General features: G+C 40.4%; 1 protein-coding gene across 1 annotated transcript in view; it reads left to right on the plus strand.

The window, feature by feature from the left end:
• Nucleotides 1-26,366, plus strand: part of LOC134325658 (ryanodine receptor 3) — a 235,154-nt gene that overhangs the window by 108,758 nt on the left and 100,030 nt on the right. The window contains exons 24-38 of the mRNA XM_063007904.1: nt 1,801-1,960; nt 2,126-2,273; nt 3,079-3,281; nt 4,067-4,241; nt 5,147-5,355; nt 5,532-5,731; nt 5,890-5,956; nt 8,372-8,532; nt 9,713-9,878; nt 11,859-11,945; nt 13,502-13,728; nt 17,339-18,143; nt 19,044-19,244; nt 20,873-20,975; nt 21,574-21,708. Coding sequence (XP_062863974.1) covers nt 1,801-1,960; nt 2,126-2,273; nt 3,079-3,281; nt 4,067-4,241; nt 5,147-5,355; nt 5,532-5,731; nt 5,890-5,956; nt 8,372-8,532; nt 9,713-9,878; nt 11,859-11,945; nt 13,502-13,728; nt 17,339-18,143; nt 19,044-19,244; nt 20,873-20,975; nt 21,574-21,708 — 3,047 coding nt within the window. The remainder of the gene's footprint in view (nt 1-1,800; nt 1,961-2,125; nt 2,274-3,078; nt 3,282-4,066; nt 4,242-5,146; nt 5,356-5,531; nt 5,732-5,889; nt 5,957-8,371; nt 8,533-9,712; nt 9,879-11,858; nt 11,946-13,501; nt 13,729-17,338; nt 18,144-19,043; nt 19,245-20,872; nt 20,976-21,573; nt 21,709-26,366) is intronic.

Genomic DNA, 26,366 nt, shown 5'->3' on the forward strand with positions numbered 1-26,366 from the left:
ATCCTTGTTTTCTATAACATTTACACAGATCTTTTTTAATGCGATTAATCGCGATTAACTATATGAAATTCTGAGATTAATCGCAATTAAAAATTTGACAGCCCTAGAAAAAACTAAATATTAATGTGATTCCAAACAGGTGAGAAAATGATTGAAATGTTTAAAAACAATGAACCTCAAAGAAAGATTGGAAGGGATTTGCATATTTTTCCCTCTACAGTGCATAATATCATTAAACAATTCAATAAATGAAGAGGAATTTCAGTGTGCAAAGGCCAAGGGCGCAAGCTTAAGCTGAACGCCCGTGATTTTCGATCCCTCAGACGGCACTGCATCAAGAGCCGCCACTCAACAATAGCTGATATAACCACATGGGTGAGGGATTACTTTGGCAAACCTTTGTCAAGCACTACAATACAGAGTTACATGCACAAATGCCACTTAAAACTTTACTGTGCAAAAAAGAAGTATTATGTTAACCATGTCCAGAAGCGGCGTCGACTTCTCTGGGCTCTGAGGCATTTAGGATGGACCATCACACAGTGGAAATGTGTATTGTGGTCAGATGAATCAGCATTTCAGGTCTTTTTTGGAAAAAAATGGACACCGTGTGCTCTGGACCAAAGACGAAAAGGACCATCCAGACTGTTATCAGCAACAAGTCCAAAAGCCAGGGTCTGTTATGGCAAAGGTCATTTACACTTCTGTGATGGCAGCATTAATGCAGAAAAGTACATTGAGTCAGGGACGTCCATGCATTTTTTAACAAGACAATGTAAAACCACATGCTGCACACATTACAAAGGCATGGCTGCAGAAGAAGAGGGTATGGGTACTGGAATGGCTTGCCTGCAGTCCTGATCTGTCCCAAATAGAGAATGTGTGGAGAATTTTGAAACAAAAAATGCGACGACGACCCCCCGTGATGTTGCACATCTAAAGACGTATTTGCAGGAAGAATGAGACAAAATAAAAGCTGAAACACTAAATCACTTGGTCTCCTCGGTGCCAAAACATATTTTAAGTGTGGTGAAAAGGAATGGCAACATTACAAAGTGGTAAATGCTTTACTGTCCCAACTTTTTTTGGAATGTGTTGCAGGCCTGTAATGCAAGAATGAATGTTTATTAATAAATGAAATGAAGTTGAGCAGATAAAACATGAAATATCTCAGGTTCATCCTGTCTGCAGTCAAATAAAAGTCAAAGTAAATGTAAGAAACTTTGTGTTTTTATTTTATTAGCATTTTCCATACTGTACCAACTTTTTCTGATTTGGGGTTGTATTAGAATTATGGACGCTCAGGTGGCGCAGCGGTAAAACACATCCTAGCACACCAGAACTTGTCGGTTTGTAACTCAGCTCTGCCATCCGGCAGACTGGGTACCTACACTAACAATGATTGGCTGTCATTCAAAGGGGGGTGCCGGAAAGAGATTCCTCATAACTGATGCTGGCTAATTAATGGCGTCTGCAAAGAGAGGAAGGAGAGTGAGGATTAGGGTGTGTCTGTTTGTACACAAAGCTGTTCCGCATATGAACTCGCCTTGTGCGGCTGAAAAGATGCAGTCGGCTACTGCACACGTGTCAGAGGGTGTGTGTGTCAGTCTCGGCTCTCCTCAGTCAGAGTGGAGTTCAACATCAGTAGAGATGAAGCGTAGTGCAATCTGGTAATTGGATACGACAAGATTGGGAGGGAAATTGGGGGGAAAATGCAAAAAAAGAATTAGGAATGTGTTTTATCTGTGATTTTTATTTCACTGATCCTAATTTTAAAATGCATCCTGTTTTGCTCCGAAGCTACATGATGTCAAATGGCTACAAGCCCACACCGCTGGAGCTGTCTGAAGTAAAACTGACCCCTGCACAAGAGCTGTTGGTGGAAAAGTTGGCTGAGAACGCACACAATGTTTGGGCCAAAGATCGGGTCAAACAAGGCTGGACTTACGGCATACAGCAGGTAAATCTACAGCCGAGACATGCTTCCCTGGTCAGTTATTCGAGCTTACATATTGTATAGACTGAATGCACTGTGCAAGATTGTCACAGTTTATAGAGCTTATTAATTTTTTGTATTTCTATGTTTACTAATCTCACATCTATTTGTTCTTTTTTATCTTTACAGGATCTGAAGAGCAAGCGCAATCCTCGTCTTGTGCCGTATGCGTTTCTTGACGAGCGCACCAAGAAGTCAAACCGTGACAGCCTACGCGAAGCCATCCGAACACTAATTGGATGCGGCTACAGCATCGAGCCTCCTGACCAGGAAGGGGGTCAGTGCCTTAGAGAGATTTAAATTGGCATTTTTCTACATAATGAGAACTTTACTTGAACTTTTATGGTTGTGGTGCAGTTTAAAATGTTTCAAACAGAGATATTCTTAATTATTAACATTTACTTCTGGCTCCAGATGTGCTTATTTGATAATAAATTAGTTTTTAATGTAGTTTTTCTTTAGGCAAGGCAAGGCAAGTTTATTTGTATAGCACCTTTCATACACATTGGCAATTCAAAGTGCTTTACATAAGGCTTCTTGCAAACATTTAGTTACAATTAAGAGAACATGAAATTCAAACAAAAGAGATCTAAAAGAAAATATAGTAAAATATACCCTACAATTTAGGGAATATTAAATTAAAACAAGAGAGATAAGCAATTAAGAACATGAAAAATAAAAGAAAATATAGTAACATATACACTACAATTTAGAGAATATGAAATTAAAACAAGAGAGATACATGTTATTATAAGGGATTTATTATACATATTAATGGGGAAATTACAATATTAAATACTATTAAATACATGATAGTGTGCTAAGGTAACCCACAATGCAGTGTGCCCATGGCTGGAGCATTAATAAGGGTTAAAAGCAGGTTAATAATCAAATTGTTGTACAAGCGTTATGCACATTGAGATGTGTTCAACATAATGTTGTGCAATTTATGTTTGAGTTATGTTGAATTTATACACATTATACTAAATAATTCAGAATTTTGAGAGTTCAGTACACTTGTAAATTTAAATGAGACATTACTACATGCAGTAAATACTAAATTATTTTTACTACCCTTGCAGCTCATGTGGTGGAGAAGCTGAGCATTGACAAAATTCGATTCTTCCGTTTGGAGAGGACATACGCAGTGAGAACAGGAAAGTGGTATTTTGAGTTCGAGGCTGTGACTGGAGGAGACACGAGGGTCGGTTGGGCTCGGCCAGGCGTGCGGCCCGATGTGGAACTGGGAACTGATGATCAGGCATTTGTCTTTGATGGATTTAAGGTGGGATTTGGATCTTTTCTTAAACACTATACACAGACCAAAATTTGGCACAGCGGTTTTTGTCTTTTGTTGAACACAGTTTACTATTTTTATGTACAATTCATTTTCTGGTTAAAAATAAACTGCTAACCTCAGATCTTATAGTAAATAAAGTGACTAAACTTTGTGCTTTGGTCCACTAATACAACCCATTTGTGGAAAAGTTGGGGCATTTTGTAAATTGCTGTAATAACGAGTCTGTGATTTGTTAATTCTTTAAAGCCTTAATTTAGCTGAAAGAAAATATTTTCAATTATATTCCATGTTTTGACTATGGAGTTAATGCTCTTAAAGAATATAATGGAGTGATTTGATAATAATTTAATTTGCTTATTTTATTAGACCTTTAAAATTGGTCTATAACTATCCGACTTGTTTTTTAATGGAATTTTAAAATGATCCATTTGTATAATTTTACCATGGTATGTGTTTATGTTGTCAAAATATAAACAAAATGTTGTATAACATATAACGTAGGTAGGAAAGATGCATAGATTTTATTAATAACAGAGAAGGTCTAAATAACCACAGCCTGTACTGGTTTATTAAAATGCACGATTTATGACAGTATCTATGCTGAACTTACTTTAATATTTCACTACTAAAACTACTTTTATGTACACTATATCCTAAAGTAGCCTCCTAATATCAAGTTCAGTGGGTTTCAGTCACACCCACTGATAACACTGCTTTTAAGATTTGTTAACCTAAATTCATGGGTTTGAATATCAACGTTTCACTTTCAGGGCCATCGTCTCCACCAAGGCAGCCGTTTGTTTGGCCGCTGCTGGCATGCCGGTGACGTGGTGGGCTGCATGATCAACATGGAAGACAAGTCCATGATTTTTACACTCAATGGAGAAATCCTTATCACAAACAAGGGCTCTGAACTCTGCTTTGCTGACTTTGAGACTGAGGATGGTGAGCGAGAAGTTTTTAACAGAGATACCTTTCAGTCTTGTCTCACAGTTTCGGTGCTCAGTAATTATGGGTAACGTACTAGTATTGCTTAAAGCATTTGATTTACATTTAGCAAGATTTTTAGTTTGTAGCTTTTAGCAATGAACGATGCGGCACAACAAAGACCACTGCCAAAAAATGTAAATTGCAATTCATATTTAATAACAATCTGGCATGTCACAGATACGTGTGTCATAAATGTTGTGGGAATTTTGGGCTTATGGTGGTTACTTGTAGTGTGTGTGTTAAATGCAGCAGTTATGGACAAGTGCAAAAAAATAACAGACAATTCGATGTAGCCAGATGACTTGGTTAAATGCTTTTTATACATACAATTATTTGTAAAATGTAGTTTTTTAAAAGATATTTTAGTTTTACCCTCCAGAAAGTAGCTCACTCACTCACTCACTTTCTTAACCGCTTATCCAATTTGGGTCACGGGAGGGTACTGGAGCCTATCCCAGCTTTTAAATGGGCGCAAGGCACATAGTAACACCCTGGATGGGGCGCCAGTCCATCGCAGGGCAGACACACCCACACACCCATACCCATACCCATTCACCTATAGGGCAATTTAGTGTCTCCAATTAACCTGACTGCATGTTTTTGGACTGTGGGAGGAAACCGGAGAACATGCAAACTCCACACAGAAAGGACCCGGACCGCCCCGCCTGGCTAAACTTTGACATTCAAGATTTCAGATTTGTATTTGAAATTTTGCTGTTTTATGGTCTGTACTTTTGAAAAATAAGCATTTAATTTAAGAAATAAAATGTGACAACCCTGTTGAATATAAAACGTTCAGGAGATGAATACTTTCAAGGCTTTATATTAATAATATAACTTCTGTTGCCCTGTTGTTTCAGGCTTTATTCCCGTTTGCAGCCTGGGCCTTTCTCAAGTCGGACGGATGAACCTCGGCAAAGATGCCAGCACCTTTAAATATTACACCATGTGTGGCCTGCAGGAGGGATTTGAACCCTTTGCTGTCAACATGAACCGTGAGGTCACCATGTGGTTTAGCAAACGCCTTCCTACTTTTGTCGATGTACCCAAAGATCAAAGTCATATTGCGGTAAGGGGTTAACCCATGAGTCCTGTCGCTTTTGTGCTTTCATTCCCTTGCTATGTGTTTATGTTCTGAAGTATGTATAATCACCAAGATATGACAATGAAAATTTGCTAACTTTGTAAAGGTTAAAAAAGAGAAACCTTGGAGTGTTTGTGATTGGGACATACCTCTCTTTGCAGGTTACAAGGATTGATGGCACTATCGAGAGCCCTCCATGTCTGAAGGTCACACACAAGACATTTGGGACACAGACCAGCAATGCAGACATGGTGTTCTGTCGTCTGAGCATGCCCGTGGAGTTCCATTCAACCTTCAAAAGTGTTCCTGTAATCGACATGAATGGACTGTATGACGAGGAAACACTCAAAGTTAAATATAGGTGAATTTAAATTGATTTTAAGACTTTGGTGTACAAAAATGTATTTTTAATAAATTAAAATGTATTATTATCAAGGATATATTATTTATCACTCACTTTTAATAATATTTAATATTTTTTTCCATGACTGACTGTATGACCTGCTTTACTCTTCACAGATATCCTGTGAAATCAATGAAACATGTAGATGAAGGGAGAAGAACAGACTATAGTAACATAACAAGTGTAAGTAACCTGAACGTATGTTGCATTCTGGTTATACTAGTATTTTATTGATTGTAGCAGCGTATACAGTGCGGTTCACTTTTAAAAGATACTGACCACTGCACTGGGGGAACACCCCACAAGAGCTGCAGTTTTGGAGTTGCTCTGATCCAGTTGTCTAGCCATCATAATTTGGCCCTTGTCAAACTCATTCAAATCCTTATCCCACCCACTAACAGGTGCCGTGATAATCAGTGTTATTCACTTTACCTTTCTGTGGTCATAATGTTATGCGTAATTGGTGTATATGGTACCAGTTTGTGGAACTTTTATTTTGTGGCGTTGGCGAGATGTAATGAAACATGAAGTTCTTCTATTAAGGAGAACAGCTCTTATTTAGGAAAATAATTGCTTTTGTGTGGATTACAAGGGCACGGAAAAGAGGCCAGATCTGATATACAGCAGTTCCCTCCCACGAACAAGTTAAATGAACACATGGGTCACTATGAGCAACACACTTAATGAAAACAGTTACTTTACAACCTAATTCCTGAAAGACCTGAAAGGCTGAACAGGAAGAGAGCTGAGCATCCTGACAGTCTGGTGGATGGTGCTCTCCCTCAGTCGGCTGGTCTTGGCCTGGAGACTCCGCAGTCTCCTTCCTGATGGGAGCAGACTGAAGAAGCTGTGTAGTGGGTGGGTAAATCACCTGCCATGCAGAGGGCTTTCAGCTCCTGTATCAGACCTCATCTTAACTCACTAAATCTGGAACTGAATAGTATAGCCCAGACACGCTTTTGTTCCACCCCATCCTGGAAAATACGAAGACCTGACATTATATTGGACATTGCACATAACAAGGAAATAGACACCCACCCAGCTACATACCTCAAAAATTCATTATGGTTAGAGAAAAGTCTCCAATGCATCGAGCTATCTATACAGATGGCTCTAAAACAGAGACTCAAGTATCAGCGGCGATTGTAGCTGGCAGATACTCAAACAAGGTAAATCTACCACAGAACAGCTCCTCCTTTACAGCCGAAGCTTTTTTTGCTTCTAATGGCTTTAGACTACATAGACAATACAAGAACAGACAAAGCACTAATATTTACTCCAAATCCTGCCTGCAAGTTCTGGAATCCCATACTCTACTCCACCCAACCATCATAAACATTTTGGAAAAAACTCAACAAACTTACAGGCCACAACTTTGACATAAAATCCTGCTGGATCCACGGTCACTGTGGGATAACAGAAAATGAAAAAGTTGATCAGCTAGCAAGAAGAAAAACAAGTGAACAGACAATAGACCTCAAGCTCCCACCCTCTGATATCCTAATTCTAATAACAGCATACATACAAAACCAGTGGCAATCAGAATGGAACTCACTAACCAACAATAAACTACATGAAATATTAAGCAATCTACCTTTCTGGAAAAACGTACAGAACAAACATTATATACAAGATGCCGTATCAGACACACTCAACTTACACATTCATATCTGATAAGGGCAGAGGAGGCTTTCATATGCAACATTTGCCAAACTACAATTACTGTAAAACACATTTTGACAGAATGTGTTAAATACAACAGAGAAAGAGAGAGACTAAGAATGACTGACTCAATAAGCATTATCTTAAACAATGCAAACATGGTAATAAACTTTCTTACAAATACAAACTTAAGGACTTGCTTATAAACCCAATAAGTCACTGAACTAATACAAAGTGGGTAGAACTGTCGCCTCACAGCAAGAAGTTCCTGGGTTCGATCCCCAGGCTTTTCCTTTCTGTGTAGTTTGCATGTTCTCCCCGTGTCTGCGTGGGTTTTCTCCAGGTGCTCTGGTTACCTCCCACAGTCCAAAGACATGCAAGTGAGGTAAATTGGAGACACTAAATTGTCCATGACTGTGTTCGATATAACCTAGAGAACTGAATCTTGAGTAATGAGTATCTACATTTTCTGTCATGAATGTAACCAAAGTGTAAAACATGACGTTAAAATCCTAATAAACAAACAAACAAATTATCGAGTAAACAAGGCGTTATAAAAACCAAACAAAATTTACAACCTAAATACAACTCTAACACAAACTAAGCTATTTGCACATATCTCACTCTACACAAATGATCCTAAAACAATTCAACCATTAACCCCATTAGAACCCTTATTACTGTTTCGGCTGTGGGCACGCTGCATCACGATAATACAGCGCTTCCATGGTCAGTGACATGAGCAGGCAGGCCGTCTCCGGGGGGACTCAAGACGGCCGCTCACCACAATATGTTATAAAAAGCAAATCGATTATTTTATGCATTTACTAAACTATTTCGAAGGAATTGCCAAAGACAATTCTTGGTCGTAGATTTAGACTTTAGACTCTGATGTTTATAGTATGACTGCAATAGTGTGTTCATTTTGCTCTGCAGTACTACCACTCTGTCAGAATATTTGCTGGACAGGATCCCTCATGTGTGTGGGTTGGCTGGGTCACACCTGACTACCATTACTACAGCAACTACTTTAACCTCAGCAAGAACCGGACCGTGACAGTTACACTAGGGGATGAGCGAGGCCGGGTCCATGAGAGGTAAGAGAATTTAACCATTTATCAATTTGATTGGTTTGAATATGCAGTTGCAAGTGGAAATAAGAGGAATTATAATGCAAGGGGAACTATTTTTCTTGATTTTTTTTAAATTTATTTTTTATCCCCAATTTTCCTCCCAATCTAGTCGTATCCAATCACCCTATTGCATTATGCAATAGATGTATCCATTTACCCTACTGCATTATATGTCTGCTCTACTGACTGAGGAGAGCTGTGACTAACACACGCTCCCTCCGACACGTGTGCAGTAGCCGACTGCATTTTTTCACCTGCACGAGGCGAGTTCATATGCGGATCAGCTTTGTGTATGGAGAGACACACCCTGATCACCATTATCTCTCGTCAGCATCAGTTATGAGGTCCCTTCCGGCACCCTTCCCTAGAACAACAGCCAATCGTTGTTCATGTAGGCGCCCAGCCTGCCAGATGGCAAAGCTGAGTTTCGAACCGATGAGTTCCAAAGGTCAGCTCTGGTGTGCTAGTGTGTTTTACCACTGCGCCACCTGGGTGCCCTTCTTGATTTTGCTTTAACTGAAGTCTTTCAGTTGAAGGATACAGCAAATGAATGATGTATTTTAGAGTAGCAGTATATTTTGTTAAAATCACCATAACACAATGATTCAACCCCTATAATATTGCTAATCTTAAAACCTCCTTTAAGTCTGGATGACCTAAAGTTTGGTTACAACATGATTAAACTATTGGAAACTCAGTAACAAGCCTTAATTGGCTTCAGTTGCAATGTGTTATGTAAACACAACCAAACAGAGATACAAGTGGTCATACCTTGAATATCCTGAAGTGGCTGTCTCAGTCACAACATTTAAATCCCATGGAAAATCATTGGTGGGATTTAAAGTAAGCAGTTGCAGCACAATGGCAATCAAACCTCAATGAGCTGGAGGCTTTTACACAGAAAGAATGAGTAAAGATTCCACAAGAGAGGTGTCTTTAGCTTGTCAGCACACTACTGAGGCTGGGTGTTGAACAAGTGTACATGGACCCTTCTACAAGAGAACTAGATGCTTTTCATTTAAACTCTAAAATGCTTGTATGTATCAATAAATATTATTTCACTGTATACTGAGCCTTTGCTTGCTGTATATTTTTTATCACCATACTGCAACTGTATGTAGTCTAATCTAGTGATGTTTTGCAGTGTGAGAAGGAGTAACTGCTACATGGTGTGGGGAGGTGACGTCGTCAGCTCCAGTCATTCATCCAGCAGGAGTAATGTAGATTTAGAGATTGGCTGTCTCATTGATTTGGCTACTGGTTTAGTGACTTTCACCATTAATGGTAGAGAAATTTCAACTTCACATCAGGTACTGCTTTCACTATGACTTACATTTAGGTAGTGTTTTTTTTTCAATGTATTTATAATAATTTCCCAATGTAAGTGTAGATAACCAATGTACAATCATTAATTAATTATTGCCCAATGTAAGTGTGCATAACCAATGTACAATCATCAATTCAGTAAGTCTCGACTATTCACATGCTTACTCTAAAAGAATGGAAGCCATACACTGTCTGTTTTTGATCTGCAGCTCATACAAAACCAATAAACATTTTAACACGTACAGTGAGGTCATATAAAGGAAAGAAGTTTAGAAGTGATTTGAAGCATTAGGATAGCTAGCATTTAATATGATTTATATTCGCAACCTAGCCCAGGAAATATAGTGCTGTTTGGATTTAAATATGCAAATACTTAAAAGCCATTGATGGGGTAATTACTGCAGTGATTAATACACTATATTCCCTCACCCATCCAAATAATTGAATTCGGGTGTTCCAATCACTTCCATGGCCACAGATGTATAAAACCAAGCACCTAGGCATGCAGACTGCTTCTACAAACATTTGTAAAAGAATGGGTCGCTCTCAGGAGCTCAGTGAATTCCAGCATGGTACCGTGATAGGATGCCACCTGTGCAACAAGTCCAGTCGTGAAATTTCCTCGCTACTAAATATTCCACAGTCGACTGTCAGTGGTATTATAACAAAGTCGAAGCGATTTGGAATGACAGCAACTCAGTCACGAAGTGGTAGCCACGTAAGAAGGTGGCCTGGTCTGATTAATCACATTTTCTTTTACATCACGTGGATGGCCGGGTGCGTGTGCGTCGCTTACCTGGGGAGCACATGGCACCAGGATGCACTATGGGAAAGGGCAAGCCGGCAGAGGCAGTGTGATGCTTTGGGCAATGTTCTGCTGGGAAACCTTGGGTCCTGCCATCCATGTGGATTTTACTTACCACGTACCACCTACCTAAGCATTGTTGCAGACCATGTACACCCTTTCATGTAAACGGTATTCCCTGATGGCTGTTGCCTCTTTCAGCAGGATAATGCACCCTGCCACAAAGCAAAAATGGTTCAGGAATGATTTGATGAGCACAACAATGAGTTTGAGGTGTTGACTTGGCCTCCAGATTCCCCAGATCTCAATTTAATCGAGCATCTGTGGGATGTGCTGGACAAACAAGTCCGATCCATGGAGGCTTCACCTCACAACTTACAGGAGTTAAAGGATCTGCTGCTAACATCTTGGTGCCAGATACCACAGCACACCTTCAGGGGTCTAGTGGAGTCTGTGCCTCGACGGGTCAGGGCTGTTTTGGCAGCGAAAGGGGGACCAACACAATATTACAGTATGAAGGTGGTCATAATGTTATGCCTCATCAGTGTATCTGTTTTTATGTCACTAATGGACTAAATCTGTTAAGTGTTCTTTTACACTATTACTATTATTCTACAAACAGCACCTATTTTCAGAGGGACTGGTTAAGAATTCAGTTGATGTATTACTGCAAAAGAACATTCAAAGATATGCAGAAGAATACTACGGTGACCAGATCCAGGGATCAGGGGTTTGGTGCTCTCAGACAGTCAGGTGGCCACACAGACATGATTGGCTATGTCCTAGGGGTAGGGATGGCTCCTTGGCCACTATAACAGTGTTTAATGTGTGAGAGTTGGTGTTAAAACTAAATGTACAGTATATACAACTATTTGAAATGTCGCCAATCTTGTCGCCTTATCTGCTCTGGATTCCTTCAATAGTAAGGCATCCTACCATATTGGAACTGTAATTAAATTTGAAGATAGGCTAGACCTTTCATCAATAACGGTTAGCATCTTTGCTCTTTGCTTACTCTAAAGACTGACAGTGCTGTGCATATAAATGCCCCTTTATGTCAGATACTTTCTTGTCTGCCTTAGTTATATAAAAAAAAAAGCTTTGACTGTTGATGTAGCTGCTTGTGAATTATTCTATTAATTATGTTATTGTCAACCAGGTGGAACCGAACACAAAACTTTTCCCTGCTGTGTTCATACGCCCAACCAGTCCAAATCTTTTCCAATTTGAACTGGGAAAAATCAAGGTTAGTGAATCTATAGAACAGAAATCCTTTCTCATTTTTTTAGGGGGGAACCAGGACCAATTGGTTTTAAAGTAGATCTGTAGTAATAAAACATGCAGTCAAGCCGGAAAGTCTGCACACCCCTTTTCACCTTCTTTGTCAAGAAATTCTACACACAATAACTGACAATGACAAAGTAAAAGCAGGTTTTTAAACATTTGTGCTAATTTATTAAAAATCTAAATGTAATATATATAATATACAGTATATATTGTACACAAGTGTGCACACCCTTTCATATGACACCCAAAAGTGATCTGAGGTGCATTTTGTTTTCACTGATACTGCTTGAGATGTTTCTACAATTTAATTGGAGTCCACCTGTGGTAAATTCAATTGATTGGACATGACTGGGGATTGCCAACACCTGCCTATATAAGGTCCCACAGTTGACGGTGCATATCGGAGCAAACTCCAAGCCACGGGGTCACAGGAATTATCTGCAGACCTCAGAAACAGGATTGTGTCATGGCATAGATCTGGAGAAGGGTACAGAAAAATTGCTGAAGCTTTACAGGTCCCAAAGAGCACAGTGGCCGCCATCATTCATAAATGGAAGAAGTTTGGAACCACCAAAAATCTTCCTAGACCTGGCCGCCCGACCAAACTGAGCGATTGGTGAAGACGGGCCTTAGTCAAGGAGGTGAGCAGGAACCCGAGGGTCACTCTGATAGGGCTCCAGTGTATCCTTGTGGAGATGGGAGAACCTATCAGAAGATCAACCATCCAGGCGCAGCACTCCACAAATCACACCGCTATTATAGAGTGACCAGACGAAAGCCACTCCTTAGTAAAAGGCACATGACAGCCCGCTTGGAGTTTGCCAAAAGGCAACTAGAGGACTCTCAAACCATGAGAAACAAGATTCTCTGGTCTGATGAAACCAAAATTGAACTTTTTGGCCTGAATACCAAGCACCACGTCTGGAGGAAACCAGGCACCGCTCAACACCTGGCTAATGCCGTTCCTACAGTGAAGCATGGTGGTGGCACCATCATGATGTGGGGATGTTTTTCTGCAGCGGGACCGGGGCGACTAGTCCTGATAGAGGGAAAGATGAATGCAGCTAAGTACACCGAGATCCTTGAAGAAAACCTGCTCCAGAGCGCTCTGGACCTCAGACTGGGACGAAGGTTTACCTACCAACATGACAACGATCCAAAGCACACGGCCAAGAGAAGCAAATAAAAGAACTCTGAATATATATATACTCAATATTATAGAATGAGTCTGTTATGTAATAAAATGTGAGAAGGTGAAAGGGGTGTGCAGACTTTCCGGCTTGACTGTATATAGAATTACATTTGCATCCTTGTTTAACTATTTTATTTGATTTATTTATTACTTTATATTTAATAGGAGTTTTATAATTATTTATTTTTAGTATCACCATCAAATTAGATCATCTCTGTTTTAAACGTCTGCCCTACATCACAATATACACACATGACATGACCAACGTTTATTCCAATTTCCAGCAACATGCCACTAACGTTTTTATGATCTTCCCACCACAGAACAGTATGCCTCTGTCATCAGCCATCTTCAAGAGCGAGCACAAGAACCCAGTCCCTCAGTGTCCTCCTCGGCTGGACGTCCAGACCATCAAGTCGGTGCTGTGGAGTCGGATGCCCAACACCTTCCTGAAGGTGGAGACGGCTCGAGTGAGTGAGCGACATGGCTGGCAGGTGCAGTGTATCGAGCCTCTGCAGATGCTGGCTGTTCACATTCCAGAGGAAAACCGGTTTGTACATTTAACAGAACTTTATTATTATTTTACTTTATTTATTATTAGTAACAGGAATTAGTATTTTATTGCTGTTTTAATTTATTGATGAGCTAAGGAAAGAAACAGTGGTAGACTAGTGGGTAGAGCTTCGGGATATCAATCAAAAGGTTGTGAGTTTAAATCCAGATCCCAGCTTGACCCCAGATGCAGTGTATCTTGCACAAAGGATTTATTACAAAACAAATATTATTCATTGTATAATCATTGTAATCTGTGTGGTAAAGCTAAAGTCCATTAGTATGTAATCTCAACTAAATTCCTATTATACTGTATTTGCTGAACGGTATGTATATAGTCATTGTCAGTATATACAGTGTATCACAAAAGTGAGTACACCCCTCACATTTCTGCAGATATTTAAGTATATCTTTTCATGGGACAACACTGACAAAATGACACTTTGACACAATGAAAAGTAGTCTGTGTGCAGCTTATATAACAGTGTAAATTTATTCTTCCCTCAAAATAACTCAATATACAGCCATTAATGTCTAAACCACCGGCAACAAAAGTGAGTACACCCCTAAGAGACTACACCCCTAAATGTCCAAATTGAGCACTGCTTGTCATTTTCCCTCCAAAATGTCATGTGATTTGTTAGTGTTACTAGGTCTCAGGTGTGCATAGGGAGCAGGTGTGTTCAATTTAGTAGTACAGCTCTCACACTCTCTCATACTGGTCACTGAAAGTTCCAACATGGCACCTCATGGCAAAGAACTCTCTGAGGATCTTAAAAGACGAATTGTTGCGCTACATGAAGATGGCCAAGGCTACAAGAAGATTGCCAACACCCTGAAACTGAGCTGCAGCACAGTGGCCAAGATCATCCAGCGTTTTAAAAGAGCAGGGTCCACTCAGAACAGACCTCGCGTCGGTCGTCCAAAGAAGCTGAGTGCACGTGCTCAGCGTCACATCCAACTGCTGTCTTTGAAAGATAGGCGCAGGAGTGCTGTCAGCATTGCTGCAGAGATTGAAAAGGTGGGGGGTCAGCCTGTCAGTGCTCAGACCATACGCCGCACACTACATCAAATTGGTCTGCATGGCTGTCACCCCAGAAGGAAGCCTCTTCTGAAGTCTCTACACAAGAAAGCCCGCAAACAGTTTGCTGAAGACATGTCAACAAAGGACATGGATTACTGGAACCATGTCCTATGGTCTGATGAGACCAAGATTAATTTGTTTGGTTCAGATGGTCTCAAGCATGTGTGGCGGCAATCAGGTGAGGAGTACAAAGATAAGTGTGTCATGCCTACAGTCAAGCATGGTGGTGGGAATGCCATGGTCTGGGGCTGCATGAGTGCAGCAGGTGTTGGGGAGTTACATTTCATTGAGGGACACATGAACTCCAATATGTACTGTGAAATACTGAAGCAGAGCATGATCCCCTCCCTCCGGAAACTGGGTCGCAGGGCAGTGTTCCAGCATGATAATGACCCCAAACACACCTCTAAGACGACCACTGCTTTATTGAAGAGGCTGAGGGTAAAGGTGATGGACTGGCCAAGCATGTCTCCAGACCTAAACCCAATAGAACATCTTTGGGGCATCCTCAAGCGGAAGGTGGAGGAGCGCAAAGTCTCGAATATCCGCCAGCTCTGTGATGTCGTCATGGAGGAGTGGAAAAGCATTCCAGTGGCAACCTGTGAAGCTCTGGTAAACTCCATGCCCAGGAGAGTTAAGGCAGTTCTGGGAAATAATGGTGGCCACACAAAATATTGACACTTCAGGAACTTTCACTAAGGGGTGTACTCACTTTTGTTGCCGGTGGTTTAGACATTAATGGCTGTATATTGAGTTATTTTGAGGGAAGAATAAATTTACACTGTTATATAAGCTGCACACAGACTACTTTTCATTGTGTCAAAGTGTCATTTTGTCAGTGTTGTCCCATGAAAAGATATACTTAAATATCTGCAGAAATGTGAGGGGTGTACTCACTTTTGTGATACACTGTACATGTTTTGGGCGGCATGGTGGCTCAGTGGGTAGCACTGTCGCCTCACAGCAAGAAGGTCCTGGTATCAATTCCCAGGCGTGTCGGTCCGAGTCCTTTCTGTGTGGAGTTTGCATGTTCTCCCTGTGTATGTGTGGGTTTCCTCCGGAACCTCCAGTTTTCTCCCACAGTCCAAAGACATGCAAGTGAGGTTATCTGGAGATACAAACTTGTCCATGACTGTGTTTTACATTAAGAGACTTGACTTGATGAATATTTTGTAAGCGGTAACTCCTGTCATGAATGTAACCAAAGTGTGTAAAACTTGTCAAATTCCTAAAAAATAAAAATAAATATAAATGTACACTGGGTTACACTTGTTTACACTCACTGTCCATTTTATCAGCTCCACTTACCATATAGAAGCACTTTGTAGTTCTACAATTACTGACTGTAGAAATCTATTTCTTACTTTTTAACCTGCTTTCACCCTGTTCTTCAATGGTCAGGATCCCCATTATTTAGGTGGTGGATCATTCTCAGCACTGCAGTGACACTGACATGGTGGTGGTGTGTTAGTGTGTGTTGTGCTGGCATGAGTGGATCAGACACAGTTTTTAAATACCGTGTCCACTCACTGTCCACTCTATTAGACACTCCTACCTAGTTGGTCCAGCTTGTAGATGTAAAGTCAGAGACGATCGCTCATCTATTGCTGCTGTTTGAGTTGACCCTCATCAGTGGTCACAGGACGCTGCCCACGAGGCACTGTTGGCTGGATGTTTTTGGTTGGTGGACTATTCTCAGTCCAGCAGTGACGATGTGTTTAAAAACTCCAGCAGCGCTGCTGTGTCTGATCCACTCATTCCAGCACAACAAACACTAACACACCACCACCATGTCATTGTCACTGCAGTGCTGAGAATGATCCAACACCTAAATAATACCTACTCTGTAGTGGTCCTGTGGGGGTCCTGACCATTAAAGAACAGCATGAAAGGGGGCTAACAAAGCATGAAGAGAAACAGATGGACTACAGTCAGTAACTGTAGAACTAGAAAGTTCTTCTATATGGTAAGTGGAGCTGATAAAATGGACAGTGAGTGAAAATAAATAATGGTAATACAACCATGTACAATTAATTAGTATGCATTAATATGACTACATATAATAAATATCACATAAAGATATAGGGTAGGCCGCTCAGGTGACGCAGCGGTAAAGTACGCTAGCTCACCAGAGTTGGGGTTTCGAATACATCGTATCGAACCTCAGCTCTGCCTTTCCGACTAGGCTGGCGGCAGTATGAACAATGATTGGCTGTTGTTCTTAGGGGTAAGAAAGTCGGATCACAGGTCCTCATAACTGGTGTGACTGCGGCCCCCGCTGGCTGACTGATGGCGCCTGCACAGGGCTGAGGAATAATGCTGATGGGGGTGTGGCCCTCTGTGCCTTAAAAATCATTACAAGAATATTGTGGCCATGGTAAAACCCAACAGGCAAACATTGTAAATGAAATAATAAAAGGATATTATTTTCAGACCGTGATTTGTCTATCTAGCCATTTAATTCCTAATAAGCAGCATCCGATCTCAGGCCAAGTCTCATAATCGCCTCTATTTTCCTGTACAGATGTGTGGATATCATGGAACTGTCTGAACAGGAAGACCTGCGCAAGTTCCATTATCACACCTTGAAGCTCTACTGTGCCCTCTGTGCACTAGGTAACACCCGTGTAGCTCATGCTCTTTGCAGTCACCTTGACCAATCACAGCTTCTCTATATCATCGACAACCAATACCTGTCTGGCATGCTGCGCCAAGGCTTCTACGATGCTCTCCTCAGCATTCACCTAGAGACGGCCAAAGCTGCCCGGCTTATGATGAACAACGAGTTCATCATCCCCATTACTGCAGAGACTCGCAGTATTCGACTCTTTAAGGATCCTTCCAAGCACCACCAACCACCCGGTGTAGGACTCAGTACATCCCTAAAACCCAGACTTAGCTTTGCTCCACCGTGCTTCATTACTCCCAAGCGTGACCAACATCTCTATAGCCCTGAAATTCCTTTGGACATTCTGCGGGAGAAAGCAATTTGCATGCTAGCTGAGGCCGTTCAGGGTGGAGGAGACCATATTCGAGATCCTGTAGGGGGCAGTGTGGAATATCAGTTTGTGCCAGTTCTAAGACTGATAAGCACGCTCCTAACCATGGGTGTTCTGACGAGCTTGGATGTTCACAAGATTTTGCTTCTCATCGAGCCGAACGTTTTCGGAGAGCAGAAAGAGGATGAAGTGGGGGAAGCTACGATGAAGGAGGGGATGACCAGAGCAGAGGAGAAGGCGGTGGAGGCTGGGGAAGAGGAAGCCAAAGAACCCAAGCAACCCATTAAAGGACTTTTACAGAAAAGACTGCCAGAGTCAGTCAAACTACAGGTACTATGATCGTCTTGCTTGCTAACTAAGGTATTCAGGTTTAATTACACACATTGTGTAATACACAGATTAGGCAAAACATTATGACCACCTTCCTAAAATTGTATTGGTCCCCTTTTCGCTCCAAAAACAGCCCTGACCCATCGAGTACTTAGTGTATCCTGGTGCACGTGATGGAAAAGAAAACGTGATTCATCAGACCAGGCCACCTTCTTCCATTGCTCCGTAGTCCAGTTCCGATTGCCAATTGTTGGCGCTTTCTGCGGTGGACGGGGTCAGCATGGGCACCCTGACTGGTCTGTAGCTATGCAACCCCATACGCAACAAACTGTGAAGCACTGTGTATTCTGACACCTTTCTATAATAACCAGGATTAACTCCTTCAGCAATTTGAGCTACAGTAGCTCGCCTGTTGGATCGGACCACACGGGCCAGCCTTCACTCCCCATGTGCATCAATGAGCCTTGGTTTACCACTGTTCCTTTCTTGGACCACTTTTGATAGATACTGACCACTGCAGACCGGGAACACGCCACAAGAGCTGCAGTTTTGGAGATGCCCTGACCCAGTCGTCTAGCCATCACAATTTGGCTTCTAACACAACAACTTTGAGGATAAAATGTTCACTTGATGCCTGATATATCCCACCCACTTCACCTGTCAGTGGTCATAATGTTATGTCTAGTCGGTGTAGAGTAAAATAATAATAATAATTTTCCATAGATTGCATCCTGAGGGCCCACATATTTGTGTTTTTGGTTTTGAGCCAACAGCCACCTTATAAACTAGGACATGAACTCTTTTTTGTTCTAATTAGAGTTAAATTAGAGTTAAGTCCTTGAGCATGTGTTTAGTTGTAAAGCAATTAATCATACAGAAAATTATTCCATTATTTTTCAGATGTGTGAACTTCTTCAGTACTTCTGTGACTGTGAGCTAAGGCACCGTATCGAGGCCATCGTCTCTTTCTCTGACAGCTTTGTGTCAAAGCTGCAGTACAACCAGAAGTTTAGATACAACGAGTTAATGCTTGCTCTCAACATGTCGGCTGCTGTTACAGCCAAAAAGACCAAGGAGTTCCGCTCACCGCCTCAGGAACAGGTATACTTAATTTACCTAATATTTGACTCCTTAACAGGTCAACCATTGTTAATGTTTCCCCTATAACATGACTGTTTAATTAGTGGCTCATTACTCAGATCCAGCTGCTTTTACTTGTACATGCCCTCTGACTGGGCCATTCTAAGCACTCCAATGACACAAATAACATGGTAGTGTGTTGTTCTGGTAAGAGTGTTGTGCTTTTTAAGTATTGTTTATACTTCCTGGCCTTTTTATTAAGAAAACATACCCTGTTAGCATTTATTTAGTGATTTCTTAGATGTACATTTGGAGACTGGAGTTTTCTTTTCACACACTATGGTCATTTAGCAGTGGGCTGTTGTTGGCTTAGTATTTCTGGTTGGGGCATTACTCGCCTTCCAGCATTAAATTCTATTAAAAGTAGAACTGAAAATTTAATGTTTTTACTGATCAACTTTACATTTAGTCTTTCATGCCCACAACTCACTCCAAAAAAATGGGCTTAGGCAATATACCATTGAAAATTGTATAGAATATTCAGGTTACAGTGTTCCACAATAAGCAGGTTAATTGGTAACAGGTGAGGGAATCATGATTGGGAATCCACCCAAGGATCACTCTTTACAAACCTTAAAAGAAAATCACCAATCAGTCAAAAAGAACATTTCTGTATGCAAGATTACAAAATACCATTTACTGTTCATAATATTGTAAAAAGATTCAGGGAATCTGGAGAGATCTCGGTCTGTGTAGGGCAAATCAGGAAACCACTGTTAAATTTGTGACATTTGAGCTCTCAGAAGGCATTGCATTAGAAATCATCATGCTCCTGTGATAAATATAGCCACATGGGCTCAGAAGTACTAAGGAAAACCATTATCATGTAACACAGCCTACCACTGCATTAAGAAATACAACCTGAACCTCTGTTACACAAATTCTATGCAAAAACACCTTCCAAACTCATCTCAGATGGTCCACACAGCAGTGGAAACGTGTGCTGTCAGATGAGTCCACAGTTTAGCTTATTTTTGGTAAAACTGGACCTTAATTTCTTTTTGCCAAAGATGAAAATGACCATTTAGACTGTTATCATAGAAAGATGCAGAAGCTTACCGTCATGTTATGGTTGGAGCTGCATCAGTCCCCATGGCAGGGGTGACTTGCATATGTGTGAAGGTGGCTTCATATACATAGAATGCATGTGCTTGACTGGCCTGCCTGTAGTCCAGATGTGTCTCTTATTGAAAATGTACTTAGCAGCATGAAAAGGAGAGTCAGACAACGGCAACCACAGACTGTTGCGATTGAAGTCTTCTATCAAGCAAGAATAGACAACAATTAAAAAAAAAAAACAATCAAACAATTAAAAAACTGCAACAGTAAGTGTCATTATTTGCAGAACTTAAAGAACACAGGGATAAATATGCCTCTTTCCAACTTTTTTGGAGTGTGTTGTAGGCATCAAATTCCAAATATGTTTGTATTTACAAAATACAGTGAAGTTGATAAGTGAAAACGATTTGTACTTAGCAACAAGTGACAGCCAGAGTGATACAGCTATGGTAAAACTGCTGATATCAGATCAGATTTTGCAGACAGAACGACCTGTTGCTTTTGTTTGAGTTTGTGTGTTTTTTTTTCAGATTAATATGCTGTTGAACTTCAGCATGGGAGAGGACTGTCCATGTCCTGAGGACATTCAGGAGGAGCTCTATGATTTCCATAATGAGCTTCGTTTACACTGCGGTGAGGGTAGAATTAAAATCCAATATCTGCTTTACTCAAGTAGATAATGTGATCTGTTTTTCTGAATTAGGATGAGTAAGAACCTCTGAGCAAAAAAAGGTCAGATGTTTCAGTGTATGAGATAAGAACTGTAGTGTGCAAATAGACAACGATATCTGCACATTACAGTTCTGATCTCATTCACTGAAAGATCTGACTTTTAAAGGGGCTTGGAACCTTTATGGATGTATATAGTGCAGTGACATCAATCCTGGCACAAATCATGTATATTTATAACATTTAATAACATTTCACTCAAACTACCACTACTAAACAATGCTGCATTATTGCTTGACTTCTATCTATTCCCTCTGAAGTAGCTATATAAAACAATTCTGTACAAAAATAAAAAGACGGACCAATTCTTTCACAGTGATGTAAAACACAAGTTATTACAAACGTTTGCAGTTGCTTCTGTCAATAGGGGCACTTACTTTTTTATCTTGATCATTTAAAGGCTGCATTTTGGGTTTACTTGTCCCACTTATCTTCTATTAAAATTTGTTGGAATATTTGACACATTTAAATGTTTAATTCTTGCTTTATTCAATTTTGTCAGGTATTCCTATGGAGGAGGAGGAGGGTGAACAGAACATGTCCATTAAGGGCCGTCTGCTGGCTTTGGTTTACAAGATCAAGGGACAGCCACACAGAGCAGAACAGCAGCCCACAGAGAATGAACAAACAGCCCCTTGTAAGTACTGTCTTTCAAAATATATACCATAAAAGGTGCATCTAGCTATAACAGTAATGTCCTATATTTAAATTTAAATAAAAACAATTTAATTCTTGAAAAGCTTTTGTACATTGCATGTTTTTTTTTACATTATTTAGCACACATAAGGGAAAAATAAGTTCTAATTTAGTGCTTTTTAAAAATGGGAGAGTATAAAATCATAAACATGGGAACATAACCCATGTTTTTCCCGCTGCGCCACCTGAGCGGCTCATAAAGTGCCTCTATTAAATGAAAAATAGAATTCTTCACTTAATACAGACATAAAAATCTCATATGCATTAGTTGATAAATGTTGTACCACTATAATGTTGCTCTTTTAGTTGTATTTTATTATTAGTTATTGTTATTAAGCTCTAATTGTGCCTAATTTAGAAAAAAAAAAACATGTATATGCATGTATAGGAAAAGAAAACACAATTTACACCGACGAGGCATAACATTATGACCACTGGCAGGTAAACTGATGATCTCTTCATCACGGCACCTTTTAGTGGGTGGGATATACTGTATTAGGCAGCAAGTGAACATTTTATCCTCAGAATTGATGTGTTAGAAGCAGGAAAAATGGGCGTGAGGATTTGAGCGAGTTTGACGAGGGCCAAATTGTGATGGCTAGACGACAGAGCATCTCCAAAACTGCAGCTCTTGTGGAGTGTTCCCGGTCTGCAGTGGTCAGTATCTATCAAAAGTGGTCCAAGGAAGGAACAGTGTTAAACCGGCGACAGGATCATGGGCAGCCGAGGCTCACTGATGCACGTGGGGAGCGAAGGCTGGCCCGTGTGGTCCGATCCAACAGACGAGCTACTGTAGCTGAAATTGCTGAAGAAGTTAATGCTGGTTCTGATATAAAGGTGTCAGAATACACAATGCATCACAGTTTGTTGCGTATGGTGCAGCGAAAGGGGGACCAACACAATATTAGAAAGGTGGTCATAGTGTTATGCCTGATCGGTGTATGTAGGGTTCTGTATTATGTATGGGTTCAGGGATCCACTGGGGTCTAAGAACATATCCCCTGTAAATATGGGTGACTGCTGTATATAGAAAAATAGATATTTTAAGGCATTGTATTTGTCATAGTATTTACTATCTTGCCATTCGTTCACTAAGACAAAGGTAGAGTAGGTTAGGAATAATGAAGAGAAGTTATAGATCTGATAAAAAGCTGATCCACTGGTATAGCAGAGTACTTATGATTTGCTTATGTGATCTGGCAAACGCACAGACTACTATTACTATGTTTATAGGTTTTTACATTAATATAAATTTGCTGTATCTATATTCAGCCCCAAGTGAAAATACCATCAACTCTAACAGCCAGAAGGAATTTAAAATGAGTTTTTCAGGCAGTAAACTCTGCATATTACACAATAACAGTATTTTCATCATGAGCAACAATGATGGCATCATATTCATTTCGTAACTGTATGAAACCATTTGTTGTACAAAAAACAAGCCTGCACAATAAGCCTTGGTTTCGACAGTGTTGCGGGATTACAGAGCATGAATCAGAAACAGTTTGTATTATTGCTCATGACGGATTCATCTTGCAAAAGATTTTGTGTATAATCAGTCAAATACAGTCCTGCTTCCAAACAGCCTTGCAGATTGTTTTGCATATTTCTATTCATATATCTGTATTGATGAATTCCATTCTGACACAAAGGTTGACATCATCCTTCTGTAATAGTCATTTACATAAACTTATGAATGGCCATGAATTTTTTTCTTTCTGATTGGATAGTAAAAGTATATCCAATTAAAAGTTTAATTACAATTTGAAATCTGTTAAAATTTAACAATGTTTCTAGTGTAATTACAATCCCAAATCAGAAATGGCAGACAATTTGAATCTGAGATATTTCATGTTTTATCTGCTCAACTTCATTTCATTTGTTAATACACCTCCATTCCTGCATTCAGGCCTGCAACACATTCCAAAAAGCTAGGACGGGGGCAATTTAGGGCTAGTAACGAGATGAAAAAACGAAATAATGTGATTCCAAACGGATGATGTCAACGGGTGATTGTAATCATGGTTTGGTACAAAAGCAGCATCCAGGAAAGGCTGAGTCTTTGATGAGCAAAGATGATCAGAGGATCTCCAGTTTGTCAACAAATGTGTGCTTGAGCTTGGAGGCATCTAGGATGGACCATCACACAGTGGAAACGTGTATTGTGGTCAGATGAATCAGCATTCCAGGTCTTTTTTTGAAAAAAATGGACGCCGTGTGCGCCGGACCAAAGATGAAAAGGACCATCCAGACTGTTATCAGCAACAAGTCCAAAAGCCAGGGTCTGTCATGGTATGGGGCTGTGTCAGTGCCCTTGGCAAAGGTCATTTACACTTCTGTGATGGCAGCATTAATGCAGAAAAGTACATTGAGATCTTAGAGCAACATATGCTGCCTTCAAGACGTCATCTTTTCCAGGGACGTCCATGCATTTTTCAACAAGACAATGAAAACCACATGCTGCACACATTACAAAGGCATGGCTGAGGAAGAAGAGGGTACGAGTACTGGACTGGCCTGCCTGCAGTCCTGACCTGTCCACAATAGAGAATTTTGAAATGAAAAATGCGACAACGACGACCCCCCGTACTGTTGCACATCTTAAGACGTGTTTGCAGCAAGAATGGGACAAAATAAAACTTGGAACACTAAATCACTTGGTCTCCTCGGTGCCGAAATGTATTTTAAGTGTGGTGAAAAGGAACGGCAACATTACAAAGTGGTGAATGCTTTACTGTCCCAACTTTTTTTGGAATGTGTTGCAGGCCTGAAATGCAGGAATGGATGTTTATTGCTTTTTCCATGCTGTTTCAACTTTTTCTGATTTGGGGTTGTAAAACTAACCTGGATCTCCTAAAACAGCAAAGGTGTTTGCATATTGTGCTAATTATTTTGCTAACACTTTCTAGGTGATTCATTATAATGTTGATGAGAGTGCTTAGCCATCTGTTCAGGTCTGGTTCTGGCCAGAGAATTACTTCTTTCTAGCCTTGCTGATTCAGGAGTGATACACTGTTTCCTTTTTACATACGAATCCAGCGTTGGCACCTTTACCTAATACACACTCATTGTTATTTACATCTTTATAATCTGATGTGCAAAGGGTTTCATCCTAGACATAACCATTTTCATTTTTATAGTCCCTTGGTGCTCTGAGCTCAGCATTCCTTTACCACCTGTTATACCTCAGCTCTCCCTGCACGACGGCTGCTGCTAATTGACTGCCCTCATAAAAAGCTCATTAGTCTTTGGAATGGAACTGTTATGGTTAATGAAGTCAATGAAGGAATGATGATGGCAGATTTGTCCTCATTGTCGTGTCAGTTCTGTTCTGACAGTCTGTTCACGGTTGGATTATATCTTACCAATGCCTGCCTGAAGAAAGTGATTAATTGGTCATGTGGAATTAGAATTATTAACAAAGGAATTATTTCCATATTTCAGGAATTATTCAGTGAAATATACAGCTATCACTCAAGCTATATTTGATATGTTACAGACACCACAGTTTTGAAATAATTGCTTCCTTAATTGGCACTCTGATATGACTTGCAGTCCTTCTGGTGTTGGCACACAGAAGCGCATTGATTTACTTTTAATGAAGTGCTTGCTGCCCAGTACACGCATAAGGACTATCTGAATAACACCAAATATAACTGAGATACTGTAGCTCGGAAGGTTGGAGTTTGTTGAAGAATTTACAATATCAATTAGAAAATTAAACCTTAATCTGTTCACTATGAATGTAAACAGAAAGTAGGATTCAGCTAGTGTGTTTTAATTTTTGCAAGCACGTAACTGTGTCTCAGTATCAGACGGTTGACCTATTCATGAAAGCATTCACATCATTCAGTTATATGTGACGCTGGGTCACGGATTCTTATTAAATACGCGACACAAGGATACAACGTGGCAAGCCGTATTGAAGGCTGATCTTAATTGCATCCCTAGAGCAAGGCTTAATGGGACAAGAGAGCGTTTGCACTTGCCTGGTCAGCTTTCAAGTATTTGTACAGGAGCTTAGCATATTTTTAAAAGCTTTGGAGTTGCAGGAGGTTTTCAAGTAGTCTGAGGACTGGCTGCTATTTGTATCCACTGTTGTAACCACTGTATCTGCAGCACTGATATGCACGGTTATCTTAAATTACCCCAAATCAGAAAAAGAGTTTCTTACTTTTACTTTGACTTTTATTTGATTGCAGACAGGATGAACCTGATATATTTTATGTTTTATCTGCTTAACTTAATTTCATTTATTAATAAACATCCATTCCTGCATTTCAGGCCTGCACCACATTCCAAAAAAAGTTGGGACAGTAAAGAATTTACCACTTTCTACTGTTCCTTTTCACCACACTTAAAAGACGTTTCGGCACCGAGGATACCAAGTGATTTAGTGTTTCAGCTTTTATTTTGTCCCATTCTTCCTGCAAACACGTCTTAAGATGTGCAACAGTATGGGGGGTCGTCATTGTCACATTTTTCCTTTCAAAATTCTCCACATATTCTCTATTGGGGACAGGTCAGGACTGCAGACAGGCCAGTCCAGTACCTGTACCCTCTTCTTCCTCAGCCATGCCTTTGTAATGTGTGCAGCAT

The sequence above is a fragment of the Trichomycterus rosablanca genome, chromosome 13 (assembly GCF_030014385.1).
Source record: "Trichomycterus rosablanca isolate fTriRos1 chromosome 13, fTriRos1.hap1, whole genome shotgun sequence".
NCBI classification, from domain to species: Eukaryota; Metazoa; Chordata; class Actinopteri; order Siluriformes; family Trichomycteridae; genus Trichomycterus; species Trichomycterus rosablanca.